The sequence below is a fragment of the Podarcis liolepis genome, assembly GCF_965112155.1.
Source record: "Podarcis liolepis genome assembly, chromosome: 1".
NCBI classification, from domain to species: Eukaryota; Metazoa; Chordata; class Lepidosauria; order Squamata; family Lacertidae; genus Podarcis; species Podarcis liolepis.
In genome coordinates, this window is record NC_139554.1 from 49,957,478 (window position 1) to 49,983,743 (window position 26,266).

The 26,266-nt window shown below is 42.7% G+C and overlaps 1 protein-coding gene and 1 long non-coding RNA gene across 7 annotated transcripts in view; one reads left to right on the forward strand and one right to left on the reverse strand.

The window, feature by feature from the left end:
- Positions 1 to 21,433, forward strand: part of SPI1 (Spi-1 proto-oncogene) — a 28,614-nt gene extending 7,181 nt beyond the window's left edge. For 2 of the 4 annotated variants that reach the window (XM_083461603.1, XM_083461602.1), the window contains 4 exons: positions 8,292 to 8,385; positions 15,307 to 15,527; positions 18,402 to 18,555; positions 20,629 to 21,433. In XM_083461603.1, coding sequence (XP_083317729.1) covers positions 8,292 to 8,385; positions 15,307 to 15,527; positions 18,402 to 18,555; positions 20,629 to 20,945 — 786 coding nt within the window. In that variant the 3' untranslated portion in view covers positions 20,946 to 21,433. The remainder of the gene's footprint in view (positions 1 to 8,291; positions 8,386 to 15,306; positions 15,528 to 18,401; positions 18,556 to 20,628) is intronic. The other 2 variants (XM_083461604.1, XM_083461605.1) reach the window with 2 other exon arrangements.
- The window catches only part of LOC310687161, a 37,366-nt gene extending 11,476 nt beyond the window's left edge, over positions 1 to 25,890 (reverse strand). For 2 of the 3 annotated variants that reach the window (XR_014516282.1, XR_014516284.1), the window contains exons 1-2: positions 25,525 to 25,760; positions 25,012 to 25,108 (exon numbers count right to left, since the gene is read on the reverse strand). This is a non-coding gene — a long non-coding RNA (uncharacterized lncRNA). Of the gene's footprint in view, positions 1 to 25,011; positions 25,109 to 25,524; positions 25,761 to 25,781 lie in introns of those variants that run through there. The other variant, XR_014516283.1, reaches the window with a different exon arrangement.
- Positions 25,891 to 26,266: the final 376 nt, after the last annotated feature.

Consider the following 26,266-nt stretch of genomic DNA (forward strand, 5'->3'; position numbering starts at 1 on the left):
TGGCAGAAGCAGGGACCAAAAAACGGGAGCTCACCCCGTCGCGGGGATTTGAACCGCTGACCTTCTGATTGGCAAGCCCTAGGCTCTGTGGTTTAACCCACACCGCCACCCGCGTCCCTACTTTATCCTGGTATATACACTTATTAGTTCAGATTTGTTTCCTGGAGAACCTCATTACAAAATCTGAAGACGTGTGAATTTTGAATGGTAGTTGTGTTTCGGTTTGCATATTATTGTTATTTTAAATGGTAGGTTCACCTTTAGATGTGAACAGAATCAATTTTCTCCCCAGCTGTATCAGATGTTGCATAAGTCATATATTGTTGCCACTCACTGTCTCCCATAGTTATGATCTTGACTAACGTTCAGATTGTGCCCTAAAAAAATCTTCTATATTACAATTTCTCTCAATGCATAAGAACTGACCTGCAGAAAAATGCTTTTTAAAAACATAGAGTCACAAGTCATTGTCATAGCTATTGGGAGCAGGGAACTAGCTGGGTTTTTTTTGCCCCGGATGAAGTCTCCAGAGGATCACCATTGAGGCTCCCAGCCTGTGTAAGCAAATCTGCATGGGTATGTGTACCAAATTGGGTATTTGGCCCGGGTAAAATAAAGCCTAGTTTTGCCCGTGCACAACATAATATGGGATTCCTGCCTGATAGTTTAAGGACTACCAGCTTAGAATAGTGGTAGAACAACTAATGCCAAAAATAAAGTGAATCTGTACTATAATGATTTATGCACTGGTGTGAATCTAGGAGATTTATGAAGCATGCAGTAGAGCTAATTCTGTGGGGAGGGGCTCAGAGCTCCTGAAAACAGGATTGACATCAAAATAATAACTCCATTTGTACATAAGAAAATAGGAGCCTAGGAAGAGACCTTCTGGATCAGACCAAAGGCCTATCTAGTCCAGCATTCAATTCTTGCAATAGTCAACCAGAAGTTTACTGTCTCCTTCACATGCCGCTGCAGAAAGTACTCATCATGATTAGCAGCCATTGAGAGCCTTTTCCTCCATAAATGTGCCCAACAATCTTTTAAAGCCATCCATCATGGCGACTGTGTCTACAGTCTTGTATTCTTGTAGCTCTGTAATCTGGTGTGTGAACTTAAAAGGCACCTTCAGCAACAGCTAGGATGTTCTCACTGAATAACCTCCCAGCTTGCACTGTCATGGGGTTCCAGTATGAACTTTTTACAGAGTCACTTGCATTCCAATTCGTTTCCTTGCCAGAATGGCTGCTCGTGCTGTTAATAAGGCTTACAATGAAAGAAAGAAACCTACAAGATGGTTAAGCGTTTCACCTTAACTCTGCTTCTTAATGACAATAGGGTCATATGATTTACTTTACTGTTCGTCACTGTAATGTACTTTATGGGGGAAATACAAGCAGACCCCACCAAGACTAGAAATATAAGCAAAGAATCGGGGGGGTTAGAATGCAGGAAGCACAGTTGGTGCAACAGTTCAGAGCAAAAAACCACATCAAGCATTACTTACTTTCTTTTTTTGCATTAGAGAAAGTAAAATCACATGGACTTTAAAAAACTATTATCACAGTAGGATGCCTTCTAGATATATACTTTCTTGTGATCTGAATAAGAACTGAGATTTAGTTTATGGTAGGAGATGGCTGTTGATCTGCAAGGACCAAATACACAATAAATACATATTTGTATTTAATATGCATATTTTTTAAAATGCAAATAGCCACTGGCAGGAGCCCGGCAGATAAATGTTTGAGACTGCAGCATATGTGGAGGGAGTGTTTAATTTTTTCCTGCCCTCTTGTTATTCAGATGAAAACTGATCTTCCAAAACTGCACTTGCATTGGGATGGAAGCTCACATGCGTCTCTGTATGCAAGAACCCTGCTGAATCAGACCAAAGGTCTATTTAGTCAAGAAGCCTGCTTTCTAACAGTAGTCAAACATGCCTCTTGGAAGTTGTGGCGGGACTATATTCTATCCCTATGTGTAAGCATAGGAAATGTTGTGGCACTTTGGGGAGAAGAGCCATAGCTGAGTGTCTCTGATCGTGATTTGTATGCAGGAAATCCTGGGTTCCACCCCTGCCAACTCCGGGTAGTTCTGGGAAAGACTGTTGCCTGAAGACTGGGATAGCTGCCTCCAGTTAAGAGGAGAAGAACCAATGGCCCAATTTGGTATAGGGCAGCTTCCTATATATTGTGAGAATGCCACAGAGCCCAGGTTGCACTCCACTGTGCCCCTCTTGTGTCTTGTGGAGTGTTGCCAGCTCTTCTTCAGTCTGGTAACTGGAGCCAAACCCTCCATAAGATACAGGAAGTTTCAAATATAGTGTAATATGCATAAAAGTGGCACCCAAAGGCTGCCCACCCACCAATGGTTTCAGAGGTATCATTTTCCAGGAGTCTAGATGTTCAGGGTGTGTGAACTCCTGCTGGTTCCTGCCTGTCCACCAGCTGGCACAGATATGGTCCTGTCAGCAAGGCCTTGTGCTGCCTTCGGGGTTTGTTTCCTCAGCTTGTTACAAGGTTGCCCAATGAGAAAACAGACTTTTCCCCAGCGCATTTCCTGAGCTCCTAGTGAAGGCGTGAGAAGCCTCCATCTGGATGAGCCCATAGTCCACAAAGACTGGCCACAAGACCAGAGAGAGGAAACAGCAGGCAACTTTCAGATCCCTTTCTGACTTACAGTTCTTTGAAACGCACATAGGCTTTTCTTTTCTTGGCATTATAAACACAAATGTTGAATGGAAAAAACCCAAGTGGGGACTTGCAGGAGGGTTTTCAGGGCGGACTTTTTATCACCCAACCTCTCCAGTTGTACCTATTTGATTGCCATTGCATCTGCTATCTAACTTCAGTGGTGAGTAGCACTTCTTAGCATTTATTTGCAGGGGTTTACTGTCACATTCTTAGGCTGAAGGCGCCTCTTCTTGCACAAAAGGAGTGTGTGCTGCTGACCCACACCTGCAAAAACATGTGACTCACCAAGCCAAATACTGCAATGTACTGTGGTCCACCAGGTGTTAAGCAACCTTCCTGCTTACACAGTCTTAGTCAGACAGCATGCACAGGTGGTTTCTTGAGCTCCTTGTTGCATGGACGGATGGCCTCTGTTCCTCTTGTTTGGTCATGATTTGTACATGCCCACTTTAGTGCCTGTCACTGCAGTCTGATTGAGCCACGGAGCTGTGAATAAAAATTCCACTTCAAAACTGCAGAAAAATGCTCAGGGCCTTTAAATAACTCCTTTCTCCTAGAATTACATAGTTACTTTGGACTGGAAGGCTGTAAATTTAGTTTCTGTTTTGGTTCTAAGACCATATGGTATCATTTTAAAGTCTTAGACTGGTATATCACACTGAAATTACACAGAGAGTGCTAATGAGATCCACTTTTGTGATTCCCCCAGAGGGCTCTTCTGAAAAATACCAGACACAGGTCAGTTGGAAGCTTATAGTTTCAAGGCATGAGCTGCTTACTCCATGTGCAGAATGGCTTCTTCAAAACTGCTGCATACTTAGGAAGCCCAGCTGATCTTTCTATATTGAACAGGTTCTTACAAGCATCTTGTAGACAAAGTCTAGAAAAGCCATGTCAATGCCAGTGCTTGAGCATGCTGGCTGGGGTGAAAGGGACTGCAGTCAAGCAACTTGGAACACCTCTAGTTGTCCCTTTTATTGTGTGGGGGGACGACCATGTGGATCAGCCCAACCTCCCTGCAGAGGGGAAAGGTCATGGAAAAGTCTAGTTGCACCAGGAAGCGATCTGACCATGGCACTTCTTTGTTATGCTGGAACTTAGTGTCAGATCACCCGCGTCCACAGAGGTAAACACCAGATCTAAGGCATTTCCACGCCAATGAGTCAGGCCAAACTTATTCTGGGACAGCTTCATGGAGGCCTTGCTTTCCAGAAAGTCGTGTGCGGCCCCTTGTGAGGTTGTGTTGGCATAGATGTTCTAGAGCATGAGACATCATTCGCTAGGTGTTGTGGATTTAAATTCCTCTATCACATCATTGTAACTAACTGACAAAGCCAATTCTTGTTCAATGTACAAAATCATGAATGAAGGATGGTCAGGGTGGGGTAGACAACAATGCAAACAAATAAGGACAAGAAAGAGGTAAAGAGGCAAAAAGCTAACAGAGCAACCACAATAAACAGGGTCAAGAAGCCATAACAGGAGACCAGAGGCAGGGCATATCTGGATGGATGAGGGTGGGATGGCTCCTCCCCCGTTTCATGCTATAAAAGAAGCCCCTCGCCCACAAACAGTGGCAAGCAAAGCTCAGATGGAGACAGGGCCATCAGACAGACATAGACAAAGGCAGAACAAAAAGGATGGAAAGAATCTGCAGCTGCCGCCTGTGCCACTTCCAGGGACAGCAGAAGATGCAGATCCATTCCAGCCTTTTTGTTCTGCCTGTGTCTTCTTCCCTGTGAGTCATGCTAGGTGAAGGAGCTGGGTTGCCACTCCATACTCTGTCCTTCTCACCATGATTATCAGGTTGTTGTTGTTGTTTTAAAAAAACTTTGTCAGATGGTCTAAGGCAGGGGTGCCCAAACTTTTTTCAAAGAGGGCCAAGATTTGATGAAGTGCACATGCGTGAGGGCCGACCAAAGTTGCTGAGCTTTTTTTAGGCCCCCAAAATGGACTTTGGACATGCCTGGTCTAAGGCCAGGGTGAAAATGTGTTTCTTCAGATGAAAACTACATAATGAGGATGCCAGACACACTTCTGTGGGGAGCAAATTCTACACCTTAGAGGCGATGACAGAGAATGCCCCCTCCTGGACTGCTACCCCCCCCAGCTTCTAAGGGTGGTAAAATGATCAAGGCGGGCCCCCTCTGCCTCCCTGAGCCTCTAAATGCTTATAGTTTCTTATTGATTGACAATTGGGTTGGGGGATGCACATCATGAGATTAAATTCCCCTTCCTACATGATACAGGGAGTTTCAAGAGGGAAGAAAGAGGAAAGAGCACTTTTCCCACCCTCTAGGACTTCCCCTTCCACACTACATAGAAATAAATCAAAAACTCAGATTCAGGGCTGACACTAACAGTCACAAACATGAGTCCCAAACCCAAAACAGTCCCAAAACAGTCCCATACCAAGGCAGGAGAGGTTTCAGAGCAGGGGTAGGGGAAAAAAGTATGTTCCCCCACTCTCTTTTCTAAAACTTTTTGCCCCTCTGCAAATATCCAACAGTCCTTCAAAATTGCTGTTCCATGATGACTGGATCCTGTTAGCATCTGGGAAGTACATCAATATATTTTGTGGTATTTTGTGGTTCCCCTTTGTGTGCATTTGCAATATCCTATCATTTTGTTAGCCTTTTATCTCCTTTTTAAATTTTTGCTTTTTAATAACTTATTTGGAGTGTCTATTGCTCCGACACACACATCCTTTTTTCAGCCTTTGTTCACTTGCCTTCTATGGAGAAATCTAGATATTGTCATCATCATCATTTATTTATTTTTATGCTGCCCATCTAACCGGGTTGCCCCAGCCACTCTAGACAGCTTCCAACAAATTAAAACATCAAACTTCCCTATACAATCAGCACCATCCAACGTTTTCTGTGTTTTCTCTGAAGTGTGGCAATTATTTTTCCGCACAATAAAATTGCAGCACCAGCCTGTCCAGTGTGGGCAGGGAAATATACATCTCAGGGCTTCTGTGCCTTTAATTTAATATCTCCTGTTTGCAGGTCTAACCTTGCAATTGCTTCTCCTGCAGAGGATTTCTTACAGATAGCTTCCTGTAATTACTCCAGAACACATTCCCAGAGGGGAGGCTTTGAAAACTGCTTTCTTCTCAGTATTCTCTTTTTGTTTTTCCTCACATAAAACAGAACCACACTGTAAAAAACACACAAAAACTTGACAAGGAAAGCACTTATAAAGACCTCCCCTCTATATAAGAACAGAAATGACTTTGCTTCAAGTAACAGAGGTCATTCAAGAGCAAATGAGACCCTATTCTTCATTAATCCCACCCAGCCACAATCAATACCAACCATCAATCAATAGGAACTCTAAAACAGGCAGGACCTGCAGGAAACTGTCTTGTTTCAGGCTAGACCCAGACTGGTGAGGATCCACAGCAAGGTGTGCAGGCAGTCCAGAGACTGAGTATACAGCAAGCGGTGCAAGCAAAGTGAAGAGCCATCTCAGTCTGGCCACACAGAGGTAGTAGTTCAATCAAGGGCCCATAAACAGTAGGCCAAGCTAAGTGTCCAAGAGGAAGGCACAGGGCTGATGGGAATACAATGTTCCAGGTTACTCAAATGCTGGATCTAGACACATCAAAGAAGCATTTCAGTTAAACACGTTGCAAACTTTGTATGAGAAATCAGGTTAGCAAAAACAGAGCTCCATAGTACCATCTGGTGCCACAGTGTTAGAATGCATAAACAACGCATATAAAGCACTTTTTCTTTGCCAGTGTAGCTGAATCCCAAGACTTGTATAGAGGCTTTTAAGACAGGGCCCAACCCAGAGCCCAGCTAAAGCCCAAGGTTTCTGCAGAAAGCCCTCTTTATGAGGAGAGCCCTACTCTTGAGGAGCCTTTTACTCACAAGGAGTCCTTCTCTGCAACTGAGCACTTCTCATTACTGTGAGGACCTCGGTGTGCCTCTTGAGATGCTATTGCTCTCGGGGGATATTCTGTCTCTGCTTGATAAGAGGAGGCATCTAATGTGAGCATGACAGGCAATGATCTGTGGCTGAATGGAATTTAGAAGTGAGCAAACATAACAGAGGGCGTGGGGCATGGAGAAAGTCACTGCTGGATAATAAAACTCCCAAGTGTATTGCGGGGCCTCTGTTTTAATTTCACTCTCAATTTCGTAAAAGCAATGCCTCAACAACATTAAAGAGCTTTAACATGGGTGTAACCAAACTGCTATACAGACGCAGTATACACTGTTACTCATTGCATACGTAATACCAAATCTATTTATCTATTATTGTTTCTGGTGAGGGCTAAAGCCATAAATTGAAGATTTTTGCTGTATACCCAATGTGGGCATTTGTATGCTATTCTTGTTTTCATAATTTGAAAGCTACAGTGTTTCCAGATCAGTAAAAAATGTCCTTAAAAAAAACTTGTAGCAGGTAAATCTAGAAATCAGTTTCATAATATTCACAATATTCCAAGCCTTTCTATAACTATTGAAAAATGCTACATTTCTGCATTCAGCTTCTAACTTTTAGTTTAGACTAATTTAGCAGCTCTAATAAAATTGCTCAATAAAGAAAGGTTTTCCATTGCCAAGCATCTGAACGGTAATACTGTTGGGTTATTTCAAAATCTTTGTTGAATTCTGAACTAAGTCCATGCCAATTTTGCATGGACAAGATATTGCAATATTTAAAATGGAAAGAGAATTGGAGCATTGAAAAGAGAATTGCAGAAGAGCTAAATTTTTGTGGTAGTTACAAACATAAATCATATTACAAAACCAAACACTGTTTGGGAATTGTGTCTTACTGGGCAGAAAGTCCCAGAAAACACATACTGTGACAATTAGCTGTCTACAGAAGCACCAGGACCAAATTTCAAAATACTCAGAGAAATGCAGTGCACTGACTGAAGGATCAAATTTTCAATTGCAGAAAATGAAATGGTTTCATTCATCCATTCTTTTTGATTCTCTGCCATCTCAAAAATGTTTCCCCAAAAGTTGAAAGCCAGTTCGAATCCTATGTTTCTAAGAATGTCCTGTTTCCATGAAGTGAAAGATAACACGAGATTTTTGCTGTTGTGTTCTGTTGGCATAAGAATAAGGAGATCTACAAGTGCTCTGTCAAAACTGGGCTAGGACAATCCCCCAGTATACTTCCATGGTCTGACTTACCGGTACTTATTAACCCCCTGCATCTGTAATACCAAACTGCTTTTTAATTTTAGCTTGGATTCTGTAATCTCCCTAATGTTGTTATAGTTTGTACCGTTATACCCTTCTGATTGTGGTGATGATACATATTCTGCCCCCTACTGTATTTCTCCCTACTAATACCACTCTTGTGCTGGATCCCTAAAAATTGCTGATACGCCCCAGCTAAGGCTCTCAACTATTCTAAGGTCTAACCACATCGGAGAGATAATGTTTTAATGCTTTCCAATCACTGCTTCAATACTTTCTCCACCATTCATGCTGATATGTATTGTTCCAGCCGACATACATATCTGCAGTGTTTTGCTCTTCCCCAATCCTATCCTTTTCGATTGGCAGAGGACATAATGTTGGTCTTTGAATGCTCATGTCTAACAATTCCTCCCTCTTGCAGCCCTCTGAAGATCTGATATCCTATGAGTCAGACATCTACAGGCAATCCCATGACAGTTACCAGTATCTGAACAGTGATGCAGATAGTCATGGCGGTAAGTGAGCTGTAAGGCCTCTGGGAAGAATAGAGTGATGGGTTTGGGGACATTTGGAGGAGGAATGATGTGTCTTGTCTATTAAGCACATTTTCCAGTAATGATGTTTCATATGCTTAATGCCAGCACTGCCACTGAGTTAAAGCAATTCCAGACCACTTGGATTACATTAAAGAACACAAGTAACTTTCAGGAAGTAGTTAACTGTTGCACCATCATCTCATAGACCAGGTGCAGGGAATCTTTAGTCCTCCAGATGTTGCAAAACTACAACTCTCATCAACCCCAGTTAGCATGTTCAATGACTAGGAATGATCTGAGTTATAGATCAGCAATGTCTAGGGAGTCAAACGTTTCCTGCTCCAGTCATAGACCATAAGCTAGATTGTTTGCTTATTTTCATTGCAGCTCCCACAACACAATATATTGGTGACAAGGGATTGTTTGCTGTAAAGCAGGCATGGCCAAACTTGGCCCTCCAGATGTTTTGGGACTACAACTCCCATCAGCCCTAGCTAACAGGACCAGTGTTCAGGGAGGATGAAAATTGTAGTCTGAAAACATCTGGAGGACCGAGTTTGGGGATGCCTGCTGTAAAGGCACCTCTGAAATTGTTAGAACAACATTCTGGAGTCAGACTAAAGCTGCATACACACAAAATTTTGTTCTAGAATCCATGGAATCCAAGTCCACACAGTCTAGATCTATTGCAGGCATGGCCAAACTTGACCCTCCAGATGTTTTGGGACTACAATTCCCATCATCCCTGACCACTGGTCCTGTTAGTTAGGGATGATGGGAGTTGTAGTCCCAAAGCATCTGGAGGGCCAAGTTTGGCCATGACTGATCTATTGTATATATTTTTGCCCTTGAAAAGCACATACTGAGAAATTATTAAAACTGATTCTGTATTACTCAGCAGTGTATCCATTTGAAAACCACAATAGGGGGCGTATCCACACCTGTCCAATGACATTGTTGGTGGGTATATACCAAGATCACAATCACCACTTCCTTCTTTATTCTCCTGGGGCGTGTTCAGGGAGGAAAAGATGTGGATAATCTAATCAGGAGGAGAATTTTCAAAGGTGTATCAAGAAGCCATAACCATCCTTGTAGATGGCACATCTAGACTCAATCTAGATTGAAAGCAGCATGTTGAGGACGAACAGGAATGATACCGGATTGAGAAAAACTACATTTTGTGTCTGTGCTACAAATGGATTAGTGTGACTGCAGCCTATGTCTGTTAGAAAGGAAGGGAAGTGTTCCCCCCGCCATCTCCACTATGACTAAAATGGCTGCATTAAGCAATATTTGAAGTGAGTAGGCCAGCTTCTTGTGACTATTCTCCTGAGTGGCTTTCCTGTTTCCAAGAAGCTAATGAATGCTATTTCTTAGGAAGAAAAAAATTCTTTTGACCATTTAGCCCTATTTGGCATTCCCCTCCACAAAACTGTAACTTTATTGAGAGGGAGAACAGAACTCAATCAACTAGAGTTGACCCCACCATCTTGTTCCCTTCTATGTTCCTCCACTCCAATGGAGGACACAATCACATAGAGGATAAGAGAGTGAAAAGGCCTAAAGTGGTGCCCAAACATTTGCCATTGCTAGTTCCCTTTACAGAGCCTTCACGAAATTATAAAGACACAACACAATTTTATTTACTGAAGAATCTATATATTGCCTTTCAAAAGAGAGTTTTCTCAAGGTGGCTTGCAATTAATAGAAACATCTAAAACTGATTTCTAAAAATATTTAACTTAAAACAACAGCATATAACACATTCTAATCAGCCAAAAAGCCTTACATTGTTTTAAAACAGATAAAAGACATATCAGATCCCACCTCATCATTTCCACTGATTTGAAATAAAAAAAGGCATTTCAAACCCACTTAAAAGCGAACAGAGACGAAGCACACATTTCTAAACTGGCAAAAATAGCTATAGCCAACCATCTAATATGTAGATTGTTGTTGTATCTAATACTCAGATGGTGGTGGTGGTGTCTACAATTTCTTGGCCTTGTGAAATAATACAGGTCCTGCCCTTATAGAATAGGGAATGGAGCTCTAAATCATGGGCTGTTTCCCCATTCCTGCTAAGGAATAATGCATGTGTCTACAAAAAAGAGCAATCTCTTAATTTAGGTGTTCCTGGACTACAACTCCCATCATCTTTGACCCTGCTGGTCGTACTGGCTAGGGTTGATGGGCACTGGAGTCCAACAGCATCTGGAGGGACGCAAGTTCCCTGTCACTGCCTTAATTGGTTCATCTTTAGCTGTCAGACTAAAATGTGTTTATCTGCACACTGTTATCCTGATTGTAAGGAGTCAAGCGTAGGTTAGCAATAAAACACCCGGTGTCAGTGAAGTTAACTTTTTATTCAAAGAAGCCAAAACAGCACAGGCCTAGTGATCACAGCAACTCTTCCCAGTATGTATTGCTCCAATGGGGCAGTTGTGAGAACTGAAGGTCCCAATCTTCCCACAGCTGCCTAAGTCCCCTCCTCTCCAGCATTTCCCCCAAGCAGTCATAAATTGCGACTGTGTACAACCAATCTCTTTTCATTATTCTGCGTGTTCTAGGACACCAAGGGGAAGAGGAGCTTGTTGAGGCAGGAAGGGGAGACTCTATGGCTTCTTCAGCAGCTGCCTCATTGCTGCCTCTTGGCCCTCATCCACTTCTGCCTCTGAGCCTGGACTGCTCTCTGCCACAGACTCTTCCTGCTCACTAAACCCTGTTGCCCCTTCAGCTTCTGACACCTCCTCCTTCCAGTCTTCTCCTACTGACCACTTATCATTGTCCCACAACCAGTCACCTAGATCTGAGCCTTCTTTCCCTGGGGGTTCCCCAGCTGGTGCCTCCCACCACTCCTTTGTATCCAGTCAGCCCATAAGACTGATGTATACAGGCACATGAATATATGAACCTTCTTAAGTGCATGGAAAACAAATCCCAAGAAACCTACTGATTTTTGTCACTGGAGTGCTCCCCACCCCACCCCAACCACAGCCAATGGAAAGTATAGAAAAACATTTGATGGGAATTCTCAGACAAACTTAATGTATTCTGCCACCACACATGTGGGTTTGTTTTGAGACATTTTACTGTTCTGAGATGCATTTAATTTGGCTTAGGGTAGTAAAATGTCCTCAAACACTGTTTGTGTAAAATATTTTGCCCTGCTTAAGAGGCGATATTTATGTACTGCCACTTAGCAAAGCTTCTGAGGGGCTTACCCACACACCCACACACCCCAACTCCAATCTCCTTTGCCCATAACAGCTGCCCTGTTAATTAACACATGGGAGAAACAAGCCACCTGAGCTGCTCTCTTGTCAAATAACTATGATATACGCAGAGGAACTAGACTTCTTTGAAGAAAGAGAAAAGAGAAAGGTCCATGCTAATTTGTATTTCTCTCTTTTGTTGTTGTTCTTTCTCTTCCCACTTTCTGTATCCTTCAGTCTCTCCTCTTGGGTTAAATCTTGTTACTATTGTCAATATGAAAATCTGACCAACTTTTGTTTGAAGTTCCAAAGAAGGAAGGAAGTGGGTTACAAGAAACACCCCATGTGTAGCAGTCACCTCGAAAGAGGGAGGGGTAGGCCACAAAGAATTTTGCCGATCATACCTGACAACAGTCACATTTTGATTTCGGATTGTTTTGTAAAAATCCTGTGTTAAAGTTTGATGAAATCAAGAGTGAAATATAAGAAATATGGGTGATTTATGGGTAGCCAGTGGCTAATATTTAATAAAAGACAGAAACATGTAAAAGTCCTCCCGTATGAATGATTTTCTATGTTGCTGCGGACACACTGTACCTTTAAAGCACATTCAGAACACATCAATTATGGGTGCAGCAGTTTGTTAAGGGTTGATGGGATTTTTAATTCTCTGAGGGGTAAATTACACTGCCCAGAATTCTTTGAGGGGAAGAATGGGCTTCAAACATACAGTGTGTACACAGCTGAAGTGGGGAGCAAATATACCACCACTCTACCCCATGGGTAGAGATAGGGGAAGTGGGTCTTGTCCTTCCTTTAACCTTTCACTATATTAGACAAACACTTTCCATGTCTCTACAGCAAACAATTCTCTCACATCCTCTTTCATTTCACATGACATTTCTCAGAATGACTCTGGCATTTAAAAGCCACCCAACTTGTATGGATATTTCACTGGAGAACAAACAAAAACTTCACCCTTTCCCCACACCATCTTTAGAGCTGGACATAGGAACCAACTTCTAGAGGCCGTAGGGGCTTCAGACCCCACAATAAAATATTTGAGGGAGCTGGGCCCCCCACAAAGTTGATGGGCATTGCCATTCAAATAGTGTGTGTGTATCGTGTGATGGATTTTGTGGGGCAGGGCTTACCTGGCCCCCCACAATATTTTATTCAAATTGGCACCCCTGGAGCTAGAAGCGAGGGAAAACAGACAACCACCACTACTGAAGATTTGTGAATTGCAAAACATGTGTAGGAGTGTAAGTGTCATAGCTTAGTAGCAAAACACTTTTGCATGCACAGGGAGTTCCAGATTCAGTCCCTAACATCTCCAGTTGGAAGGATCTCGGGACTGGAGGGCTGGGAAAGAACCAGAACGTTCAGTTGGGTTTGGAAATGAATCAGGACCCAGCAAATATAATAAAGTACTGGCATAACATGTTTCTTTTTCTTTTTTAAAAATAATTTTTATTAACCGGCCAATCAAATCAAATTAAATCACATCACATAAGTTCCGAATTACAAAGCCGAATTTTAAATTTTGTTGGGGGGACCCATATTTCAAGATCCGAAGGGGGATTCCGATCATCTTCTTGCTACTGCATTAATGTCCAAATCAGACCAAATCGGTCCAAACAGAGTTCATAATTCTATCCAGTCTTATCTTTCTGTTTCCACATCACATCTTGTTCATATATTTTCTCTTTTTTCTTTATGATCTCTTCTGATAGTCTCCTTAAGCCGATAAATATTAATCCTGTGTGAATTTTTCCGTTCTTCCAATCCTCAAATCGAGATGGTTTTCATATATCATTACCTCATAGATAACATCGCTCTTTCCATCATTATCTCGCAAAACTGTCGCTCTTAAGTCCCTCTGAGGAGTTTCACCCACAATATAAAAGCAGCTCTATTTCTCTATTTCTCCTCCCAGACTCAAGAAAGAACTTCCCAATATGGCGACGGCAATTTTAACTGTGTCATTCCAGAGCTCTTGTACATTCCACGCTCTTCTTAAAACATGCTTTGGTTCGAAAGTTTATCTCCACACAGTCTTAAATCCACAGCTTAAGTCCTTTAAATGACATTTATGACTCGTGAGGGGAGGGGATTCTTGTTTAATCACATAAGGAAAGAAAGGAAAGTTTTTTTCCCCCTCCCCCATCAGTCATTTGCCATACCATATCTTGGCGTATGTTCTCATGATTAATTCTTGTCTTGTTTTATCAGAGATCTCTTCTGTTAGCAGTCTTTACTCCCCCTTCTTCGTTGAAATATGTGCAATTAGTTTCATCCAAATTGTTTCTTTTGAAGTTCTTGCAGCTAGTGGCGCGGATCAGGGACGGAGTCCAGGAGTGCTGGAATTCCACAGGAGGGCTTTTTGCCTAGTGCCCCCACCCCCACAAATTCGGGGGTGTAGGGCACAGCAGGCAAGGGCAGCCCCCCCACCATCTGGGGGGGGTAAGGAGGCTAATTATCCCCATCATAGCCTCCAAATTACCTCGTGTGGGTCGGAGAGATGTTATTGTCAGCCATCTTCCAATGCGCCCCCTAGTGGTCCCCCCTGGCATAGCATGTTTCTAATACCCGATGTGTTAGCACGCTTGCAGCCACATTGTGTACCAACTCAAGTTTCTGTACCATTTTCAAAAGCAGTCTAAGTGAATAACTCCAACCAGAAGGTTACAAGGTCATGGCTCACTGAAGCCAGGCTCTCTCTGCCTAGATCAGGGGTAGTCAACCTTTTTATACCTACCACTCACTGATGCATCTTTCTTGATGGTAAAATTTCCTTACTGCCCACCAGTGCTCAATGGAAGGAGGATTCAACTTGTGGCATAGAACCCGCTACTGCCCACCTAGAATCCCGAAAGGCCCACTAGTGGGCGGTAGGGACCAGGTTGACAACCCCTGGTCTAGAGTGGTAATTGGCATACCACTCTAAGCCAATAAAAAGTGTTCTGAGCCTTCTTGTGTCTCTAGGGGCCAAGCAGCTCCATACTATGAAATTCCTCCCTTAAACATGAAACCCCCTCTAATATGTTGTACACTACCCAACCAAGCAGACAGATCACACAGTTATGGCACCTATACATTGACTTGGGTTTTGCCATCACCCAATCCATTACCATGGGCAAGAACTGATTTAGCACCCGACCTGAGTGGAATGAAAAAGAGAGATAAGTGTCATCCATCTACACAAGACAGTGCATTCCAAATTGCTGGATCAAAACTGAGATCCAGGCACTGAGTGCCTGTCGTGCTGCTCCCTGTACTTCCTTGGGCCTACCAAACAAGGATTGATCCAGTGGAGAGTGATGGTGAGCCCACTGCCTTTTAAATGTCCAACAATGCTCCAGAGTGGCACTTTATCAGGGCACTGTGGGGAATTTTAAGTGGTGAGCAGCTCACAGCTGCTTGCTGATGATTGCAGTGCTGTTGTTCACTGCCAACAGTACGTCGCACACACACAAATGACTCATTGCTCTGAGTTTGTGTTTCAAACCTGTTGAGATCTGCAGAAACCTAAATCCTGCCCCAGATAACAAGATCCAGTTCAAATTCCACGTGTTTGTCTGGAAACAAGATCCATGTTGAACGATACTGGAAAGAGTTGTAGCTAGCTCCTTGGTACTGTTCATAAACAGAGAACTGAATGATTTGCTTCTGTGTTTAGCAGGTGAATTGTTTTTATGTCCATCAGACCACTGCTGGGAATATCACCCCCACCACCTGCACCCGGAGTTTGAGACCTTTGGGGACAACCACTTTGCAGAGCTCCAAAGCGTCCAGCCACCTCAGTTGCAACAGCTGTACCGGCATATGGAGATAGAACAGATGCATGTTCTAGATCCTGGGATCCCTGCCACACACTTTGGGATCAACCACAACCATCAGGTACAAGAAGCACCTTGTTATGTACCTCTGTAGAAATGCCTTATCGCTTTTCTTTCTTTTCTTTTCTGAACACCAGGTTTCAGTATGAGGGAGAAGAGACCCTGGCAGGAAAGGTTATGGAAAATCTGATCCACAGTAGAAACTGTTGCTGTACAATCAAACCATGATACTGACATAGATGAACAGAGATACCAAATGAGGGTTGAGATAGGTGTTGCCTGCAGTAGTTTGTAGCCTTCCCTTGACTTTAACAACAACACAATACAAGCTGTCACTTCAAGAGCCTAATTAAATGCAGCACTTGAAGTTGCATACTTTTTTTTTTTTACTAGAAACAGTAAGAATGAGGACATTAGGACCCAGACTCTAGGGCAGGCATGGCCAAACTTGGCCCGCCAGCTGTTTTTGGACTACAATTCCCATCATCCCTGACCACTGGTCCTGTTAGCTAGGGATGATGTGAGTTGTAGTCCCAAAACAGCTGGAGGGCCAAGTTTGGCCATGCCTGCTTTAGGGCATAGAAGCTTTAATAATCCCTTTCTTCCTTGCTGTTGTCCCAACAATAATCACCCCCCTGATGGTGCTATTAGCTCCAGAAGGGAAGTACCCATTGCCTCCTTATGGGGAAATGACAGGATGGAAGGAGTTGCATGACATTTCTTTTATCCAATCCAAATCCCACACACTGCTAAGCTTCCCCCCGCCCTCTCCATGCCTTCCCTTCCTCTCCAGCCTTAGTAGGCCTGCAAAGAGAAGTCGAATGTTTTGCCCAGTGCTTTTTTCCTAAAAAACACACATTTAGGGGTACTCTCATTTTCCTACTCATATTGAAATACTGCCCCCCAATGAGGCCAAGCTTAGATTCACAAAATGTTGAGGTGTATGCATACCCCTGTGCCCCCCAGGAAAAAAGCCCTGGTTTTGCCTACACGGTGACTCAGAGAGCAGCTGGATTCAGTGGCCACTATTGGGTGTAACCAAACTGTTATGGCTACTCTGTTGTAGAGATGGGAGTTTCCTTTCCATGACAGAGAACACCAGCTCACCAAAAAGAGGAAAGGCACTAATATTTTTGGACCGTAAATTGAAATGGATTTTAAAAAGAAAAAAGCAGAGCAGAATCCTTATGAATGAATGAATGAATGAATGAATGAATGATATGAGCACACAAGAAGAGCAGCTAGGCAGGGCAGAGTTAAGCATCCTTTCCTTGCGCGATGCAATCTTGAAGGAAATCCCCCATGCACCCACTTACCTAGAATCCCTCATGATGTAATGTAACGTAACCACTTCAAGGTTTCAACTACTTTGAGGATTGTTGTCTTTTTTGCAATCAAGTAGCATATAAATTTTACAAAATATATAGTAAAATAGCATGTAGGCCCTCAGAAACTGGCTGTGTGTTTGTGTGTAAATATTACAAATTAAAACAGAGTTTCTTAACTCCACACTCACTGGATCCTCTTGTGCCTTAGGGCATCATGCTAACTTTATCTGCACTCCTTCCCACTTAGTGTTGCTGGTGAAGGAATACATTTTCATTGCCTCTAAGAGCTTTCATAGGAAAGCAGATCTGCAGTTCTGTGTCAGGGAGAATAAACATGTTACTCACATGGCACAGTTACATTATCTTGCTGCTACTTAGCCCAGATGTGAAACCCACAATAGTTTTAATTGAAACCTCTTGAAAATTAATATTCCACTTGCTATCACCTTAGTAAATGATGCTAGAAGGGGGAAAGACAGGCTGGCTGCATGCGGGGCAAAATTTCACAGGCAACATTGTCTTCCCTCTTGGCAGAGAAATTATTATTATTATTATTATTATTATTATTAAAATCATTATTACAACCTTCATCTGCAGACATATAGAAGCATATATTAGTTAAAATAACTTACACAAATGAATGAAACTCTAAACTTCCCTTGCCTCTCTACTACACAAACACACACTCCATCTCTAAGACTGCAGTTTTGTTTAACTATAAGGTGCTTAGTGTGACTCAGTGGATAAGGTCAGTAGTTTTACCCTTGAATATTTGGCAGGAAATGTGCACACACAGTTACCCAATCCCAGCCCTTCCAACCTTACTCATCTCCAGACAATTTGCCAAGTCATTAACCGCTTGTTGCTGTGCCCCTGAAGCAACATAATTGCACATTCTTTACTGAGGCATTTCGGAATAACATCAACAGAAAAACATCAGATGTCCAATGCCTGACCTACTGGGCAACCGAAGTCATGGGCAAAGTTCCATTACTTATCTTATCTTTCAAGGTGCCCTTTCTGTCCCTCTTTGTTCCAAACACACTTGTGACATATTTCTTGTACATATGACCAAAGACAAGGATCAGACATTTGCTTTTATGGACAAATGAAACAGTTCTCTCTCTCTCTCTCTGTTTTCCCCAGCGAACACTACTGTGCCTTTTTTGCAGGTAAATGCACCTGTGAGTTGGCACTCCAATCAAAATTACATATATAATTGAACTGCTCACGAGTTGTTTGTAAGAAAGGGCCACATCTACACTAAGAAGAGAGCTCAAAGCATGATTACAGTGCTACGAGAGCCTTTTAGTATTATAATATTTTGTTGGAAGCTGCCCAGAGTTGCTGGAGAAACCCAGCCAGATGGGTGAGGTATAATAATAATAATAATAATAATAATAATAATAATAATAATAATAATTAGTGTTTGTCTGTATGGATCCTGAGCATGGTAATGAAAAGAAATAACTTAAATGTGATTGACTGAGAGTTCTTTAATTTCCCATGTCACTCTTGCTGCGACATCCACCTTCTTTAATTGGAGTATTTTCCATTCCCACCGCACTCCTTTATCCCCAATACTTTTTTTTTTTTGCATCTGACAGGTTACATTTGTGCCTCGTACCGTGTGTGTGTATCCCTCTCACCACCGCAGTTCTGATGACGAAGATCCAGACAGACAGAGTCCACCACTGGAAGTATCAGATGGGGAGACTGATGTTAGGGAACCTGGCCCTGGGATTATAAGTGGAGAAGCAGGTAGGTGTTCAGCGCTAGGGATGCAACTCACTGTTGTGTACCAGTTCATCTTTTGGTTGCTTTATCATTACTCTAACTTGGTCTGTTGTGGTTCACATTTCATCAAATCAGGAGTATCCCAGCCTGGCATGGTGTTTTGCAAAAATAATATTATTTGTTATTCTCTTGACAGTAGCATGTTCCCCTTTTACATAATGGATATCATTATATTCCTATATTTTTCACTATTTGCAATACTGCTACTGCTATTGATTGCCCATTATCAAGCAGCCATCCCCTGCCCTTCCCAGCAGTTTTACTTTAAGCCTTATTTACTTGGGGTGGGAAACAAATCTAAAGATTTAAAAACATTGCTAGCAAGACATCCCTGATGGGAATGGGCATTGTAACACAGTAACAAATCTCTATTGACGTCCCTTCCTCAAGCAGAAGAAAAGATGGCAAGGCAATTGCTGCAAAATGCAAAGAAAGCAGCATTTTAAACTGACCTATATTTTGGATTATGCCATGTGTGCAGCGGCGGAGCTTCATTCTCCGACACCGGGGGGCAGAGAGCAGGCTGGGGCATGGCTGGCACGCATCCCGGGGGTGTGGTGTGCCACCTGCAGGGGTGTGGTGCCCAGCACAGGCGGGGCCCCACCAGGATTGCACTGCCAGGGGCGGTGCACTCCCCCTGCCCCCCTCTTCCTCCGCCAGTGCATGCGTTTGAGTCTGGTACAGAATGTTCATTGATGATGACGAAAGGAAGGATACAAAGTACACAGATGGGGTAACGTCTCCCTCCGCCCAATGAAATGTTGCAGAGGCTGGATGGGTGGATTTTTCCTTAGCATTTTGCAATAGTGAAACTGACATAGCTTTTGTGCAGCAATGTATGAGACGCTCGGAGAAACTCAGAGAATAATCATTTATTTTTTAAAAAGAATGCATATGTGTTTGTAAAACTACTCCCATTCAATGTTATTACTTTAACTCGGTGCCCAAACATTCCCACACACAATGATGCAATGCAGAACTATTTAAGTAGGGAGACAGGGTAAGAAATACAACAATGAATGTTAATGGCTACCATTGTCACCTCAATAAAATAGAGTTCAATGGGAAATAAACTTCAGCATTTCTGAATTGCACAACCAAAACAATGACAATAAAGAGAGTAACGTTAGTTTAAGAAATAATTGTTCAATATGGCAAGGTTTTAAGGAAGCAGCATTGTTCATTCCATCAGAGTGTGTGTGTGTGTGTGTGTGGTGTCAATAAAAAAAAACTTCCTGCTTGCCTGGTAAGTGAGTGAACTGCTGCAGAGCTCGTGTCCCTGTTTGATTATTGCAAAATTCCCTACCATCCCTAATCAACACCTTGCCCCATTCTACCTTTCTGTCCTTATTTCCTTCTCTAGCCTGCCAATGGCCATACTTCCCTCTTCCAACTCATCTATACTGAAAACCTCCTGTTTTCTTGAGCAACTCCCTTGCCATCCCTTGCTGCACATGCAAAAATTCCAGGTTCAATCCTGGCATCCTTACATAGGGCTTAGACTCCTGTCTGAAACCCTGGAGAGCTGCAGACAGTCATTTTAGACAACACTTCAACAAATTGTCTCATTTGGTATAAAGCAGTTTCTAAGGTCCTCACTAGAGCTGTGTGCAATTTGCCTCTCAAAATTCCCCACCTCATTTGTGAGGAGAAAAATTGGGGGGAATCATTTAACTGAATTACCTCAGCATGAAGAGAATTTCTCTAATTGTTTCTTGAGGGTGGTGCTCCCCATTCAACAGTGGCAATAATATTGTGCCATTCATTTTTTGTAAGTTTCTGTGTTTGTGCACTGCTGCAAGTGGAATCAGCAGCAACTATGATGGCAGTTTGGCCACCATTTTGCAGCCTCTTCCAGTGCTCTGAATCTAGCGTTGTTCTGGGCTAGGGGTGGGGGATAGCAGCAGCCACAAATATGTGGCCTTTTTTTCTAGAAGAGGGAATGAGAAGAAGAAAAATCCCAGGAATCTTCTTTAAAAGATGTGAAGTTTGGCTCCTTTTCAGTCTTCAAACTGCTTACTTTATTTCTTCCTACAGGCAGCAAAAAGAAAATCCGACTGTACCAGTTTCTTCTTGACCTGCTTCGAAGTGGAGATATGAAAGATAGTATCTGGTGGGTGGATAAGGATAAGGGCACTTTCCAGTTCTCCTCCAAGCACAAAGAAGCACTGGCTCACCGCTGGGGCATTCAGAAAGGCAACCGCAAGAAAATGACCTACCAGAAGATGGCACGGGCACTGAGAAACTACGGCAAGACTGGGGAGGTCAAGAAGGTCAAGAAGAAGTTGACCTATCAGTTTAGCGGAGAGGTGATGGGAAGGAGTGGTATGGATAGGAAGCACTATAGTCTTTGAAGGAGAGACCCTGGAATAATGAAAAGCCAGATACTAAAGACACATGAGTTGGACTTAGCAGCAGAGGTTGCCAAACACATCTTTTACTATGCTTCCAAAGCCCTCATCTCTATCTCATTGAGGCGAAATTTCAACAGTGTTTCTGGTACGAATTCCCTTCTTCAGCTTTGAAATTCCTACAGAACCCAAATGCAACAGGTTGGACACCGCAGGGATTTTCTTTTTTTAAGGGAGTGTATATTATTTTCAGAAAATATTTCATTGTGCTGTAATTAAAATTTGCAGCTGACGGAAGTTTTTTGTCCTTCACAGGCAAGTCGCATTTCACCTTCAAAGACTCTGCCTTAGCTTACAGCTTAAAACTAGCATTAATACAGGCTCTGCTATAGTTCTCCATGGCTAGAGAGAAGTTTGCAGATCCTTGGGAATATCTTACTGTGCAAATATTAATAACGTGTAAATATTTAATAAAATCAGGTTTAAGAAAAGCGTATTCCTGTGGTAATCTGTAATGGCTCATGAGTAAGTCTTGCAATCACTGAGTATCTATCCACAACACAGACTTATTATTAATCTGTAATGGTGCATATCTGAAGCCAAGATTTATTATTAATCATTCAAGTATAAAATGGTTAAATTGTAACATGGAATTATTCATTTACTTAGAACGATATACATGATGATTTCAGGTTTTATTTTCACAGTTTCCTGATATATGATTCATCAGTGGCAATCTTCAGGTTGTTAAAGTGTTGGTTTAACTCTCATATTCTCCCCTTTTTCCCCCTTTAAAAAAACTGTAGAGGAAAAGTTACAGATAGGTAGCCGTGTTGGTCTGCCATAGTCAAAATAAAAAAATTCCTTCCAGTAGCACCTTAAAGACCAACTAAGTTAGTTCTTGGTATGAGCTTTCGTGTGCATGCACACTGTACCTGCAAAAATGTTTTCACCAGGGAGAAATTTACACCAAATTGCTGAATAATTATCATGGTAATTTCTACAAATAAAACATGCAAATTTCGTGTGCATGCACAGTGTATCTGAAGAAGTGTGCATGCACACGAAAGCTCATACCAAGAACTAACTTAGTTGGTCTTTAAGGTGCTACTGGAAGGAATTTTTTTATTTTGTAGAGGAAAAGTGATTCCCAGTAATACCATAGCAATGAAAGATCCATAAGAACACAGGGAGTTGACTTATACCAAGTCAAAGCAGTGGTCCAATATCAGCAGTATTGTGTACACTCTTAAGGGGTTTTCCAGACAAGGCTCCTTCCCTGCACTGTCTGGACTTGGAGATAGCAAGGTTTGTACCTGGGGTTTTCTTTTTGAATGTTCAGACCCAGAAACCTCCCCCCTAAATAAATTCACACTTGACTCAAATTTTGGTTTTGGTTTTTGGCAGAATTTAGGCCACAACTTTATTGATTACATAAAGTGAATGGTTGCATAGGCTCTGGTTTGACTAGCTCCCTGCCATGCAGGTAGCGCTGACCCAGGGCACCAGCATAGGTCAGCCGAGGGTGAACACCTGGATAAGTGGAAAGCCGGGAATGGGCTAACTCTGCCACCCAAATGTCCCCCTGGACTCAGGCACAACCCCCTCTTAGGGGTTGACCAAAGCATCAAGTCTCTGGATTCCTTTAGCGGAACACCCTTCAAATAGGGATGGTGAGAGCATTCTCCCATCCCTATCACCAGAACCAGAGCCTATTCTCAACCTTACAAGTTGTGACGATTTGCTATGCGGTAGACGAAACCCAAATGGCAACAGCCAATCAGCAAAGTGGGGAAAATTCCTGCCATGCCCCTGTCCCAACGACAGATGACACACCGCAGCATAGCAAGGTCAAGTGCAAAGCCCTAAAAATAGGGAGAGGTGGGTGGGTGTTCCGAATGCATGGGCCGAAAGAGGAAGCTCTGGGTCGTGTGCATGGGTATAAATAGGTCACTCAAACTGTTTGGACTGTGTCCCATTGGCCAGATTGCACCCAGCTACAAGGGACCTACCAATCGGGTGTTGTGGCTGACCACTCGTGCCCACCCACAACACAGGGAGTCGGTTGTCCAGGTCTCACCGCAACACATGCCCTCTTTAAGGGAGGACCCGATGTGCAGAACATGTGCTACAGACCCAGCCCTCCTCAGGCTGTATACGCTTCACCATTGTACTATGTAAGTATGACAAGCCAGAGCAGCCACAGCAGCAGCAGAGCTGGAGCATCTTTTCCACCTGACCTTATAAGTCTCTGTTTTATGCAAACATCAAGATTTCTATATTGTTTCATTCCAATCTTCCTTTCAGTATATAGGGTGAGTGTTAACACCTGCACTCTTTCTCATGCCCCTTTTGGTAAAGGGGTGCATAAAAATCAATATATTAATAAAAATAACATACAGAAAATGCATTCTATGTGGGAGAAATTGCATGCACAACTGTACCTGCAAAAATGTTTTCACCAGGGAGAAATTCACACCAAAATGCTGAATAATTATCATGGTAATTTCTACAAATAAAACATGCAAATTGCTGCAGAAATGTGGAGAACTGAACTGAAGACTGGAAAAATGAGAAACTGGAAGCAAAATTGGTAGGATCTTTCCATCCCTTGTTTTCACTCATTAACATTGTTTCACTGAAAGTAATTGCAATGAAATTTCAGGACTTCACTCACTGCATAGGGGAGGTTGGGCACTGTGACGGGTACCGCAATGTATGAGTAGAACAAGCAGACGTTTTATGATAGCACACATTAAAAATAATTGTGGATATAATTTCATTTTCATTTCAAAGATTTTCTCCCTCTTCCTCCTCTTTTCTAAAAATATTACATTTGAGATAGGTTAGAGTTTCCACCACAGCTGTGAAAGGAACCTCATGCTCTATCCAGCTGCATTTATCAGTCTACATTTGTTTTACACAGCTGCATTTTTCCAGACTGGCAACCGTTCCATCAAAGCTCTGTCACTGTGATCTAGTAGTTCTTTATCCTTACACAAACATTCCACTCTCCTATATTCAGGGATTCCTGATTTCTGTGTGCACCTTGCTACTTTAGAGCACAGGGAAGTTGTCGTCCCACCAGGGCAGTATGTTTCACAGCTCTTTCTCTCCCAACTGTTCATATCAGCACGGCCTCATTACTGTCAGATTTATTTCAGTTTGTGTATAAACCAGGGGGCGTTGATGGGGCAGGGATGACTTTACCCTGTGCAAAGGTGTCCACACCTTGACTAGAGATTAATTAGGAACCACTTAAGGATTCCAGCTGGAGCGAAGCTTGTTTGAGAAACAACACATCAAAAAGTTTACACTTCTGTGAAACAAATGCTAAGGACAAGCAAGACCCCAGCAAAGTGCTTCCTGTGTTCTTAGTGCACTGGTGTCTATTACTTTCACAATTCCCATATCACACATTGGAACAAGCAACCATTAAATGATTATGTTTCAGCCTTATTGAGGAAGACCTTGGGGTTATAATGGATTACATGTTACGTATGAGTCAGCAATATAAACTTCTTCCAAAAAAGGCAAATGCCTTGTTCAGTTGCAGACGTAACACATGCAAGATACAGGAACTGTGACAGAAAGGCTGAAATCTAACCCTGAGGCAAGGACTTCCTTTCACCCTGCTGTTGGTAACGTTAGTTGAGAAGTAACCAGAATGCAATTTGCAAGCTTTTAAGATGGGCATAAACAAATGGAATGAAGTGAGCCCCACTGAATTCCATGAGATTGCTTCCTGGTAAGTATGTACAGGATTGCAGCCTCAACAGTTCTCAGACTTTTGCAAATATAGGAGCCAACTCCTAGGGGCCAAGGGGGCTTCCCCCACAATAAAATATTTGAGGGGGCTGCCCCCCAAGTTGATGGGCATTGCCATTCAAATGGTGTGTGTGCAGCGCATCATGTGATCGATTGTGTGGGGTGGGGCTTACCTGCCCCCCCATATTTTATTCAAGTTGGCACTCCTGTTTGCAAGAGTTTAACTGCAATTCTTGCAAAAGGTTTGAAGCAAAGCACTGACCTCTGCTGCCTCCCCTTTCCAACAAATCCACAAACTTACCCTTGGGAAGATGACTACAATGGAGGCAGGCACTCCCAGAATCTGCCAGATTCTCTCTTTCTACAAAGGCTTGGAATCTGTGGCAAAAATGATAAAGCTAATACAGTGGTACCTTGCAAGACGAATGCCTCGCAAGACAAAAAACTCGCTAGACGAAAGGTTTTTCCGTTTTCGATTTGCCTCGCAAGACGAATTTCCCCTATGGGCTTGCTTCGCAAGACGAAAACGTCTCGCGACTTTTTTTCTTTGACTAAAAACAAAGACATGTTTTGTTTATAAAGTTAATTTATTTTCCCTTAAATTTTTGAACTGCTCTTTACAGTATGTGTGACTTTAAAGAGCAGTTAATAAACTGTTGTTGTACCAAATTTGGCTTTGTTTGGACTTTTTTTGACCATAGGAACGCATTAATTGATTTTCAATGCATTCCTATGGGATTTCGTGATTCGCAAGACGAAAAATTCGCTAGACGACAAAAATTGCGGAACGAATTAATTTCGTCTTGCGGGGCACCACTGTATCAGCTTCTAGCCAGGAATTCTGAGACTAGCCCCAGCGCCTGGTAGAAAAAGATGATTTGCTGGGATCCTGGGAGTATTGCTGTAACCCCCACCACTTGGGTACGTTATTGGTTTAGGGGAAGGGGGAAAGGACTTACAGGATCCATGTAGCACCACGGGATCTGCAGAACCATACTTAAATGCAAAGAATACTGTATAGGATATCTAACCAAGTCCAACAGACAGCAAGCAATTGCCAACTCTTCTCACCTCTGAGCAGCAGGACTGGGCCCTTCCATCAGTTCCACCTGGCCTGTGAGTAATAGCAGGAGGCCCTTGTGCCCTGGGGGTGGTGATATCAACTAGGCTCTGCAAGCTCACCTGCTGCAATGGGAGTGGCAAGAAATTGACAGATTTGAGCTAGGCCCCAGAAGATTAAGGCTCAACCCTAAGACCTACTGCTTCTGGTTACTTAAGAGTCATTTTCTGGCAAGTTGGGGTCACCATCTTGCCTGGTCTGAGCTCCTGTTGCTTTTCTCATCTAGCTAATATGCCGTTCCGAAGCAGCTTTGCCCTTTACATGACAGCCTTTTCTCACCTATAGTTCCCTGGAAAGAGTCCTACTCCAGGGGTCTCCACCAAACCAAGTAAGTAGGGTAACCACTACAGACAGAGCCTTTTTGGTAATAGCACTCTATCCCTGGGAGGTTTGTCTGGCACCATCTTCATTGACTTTTCAGGTGAAGTGTTCTCCA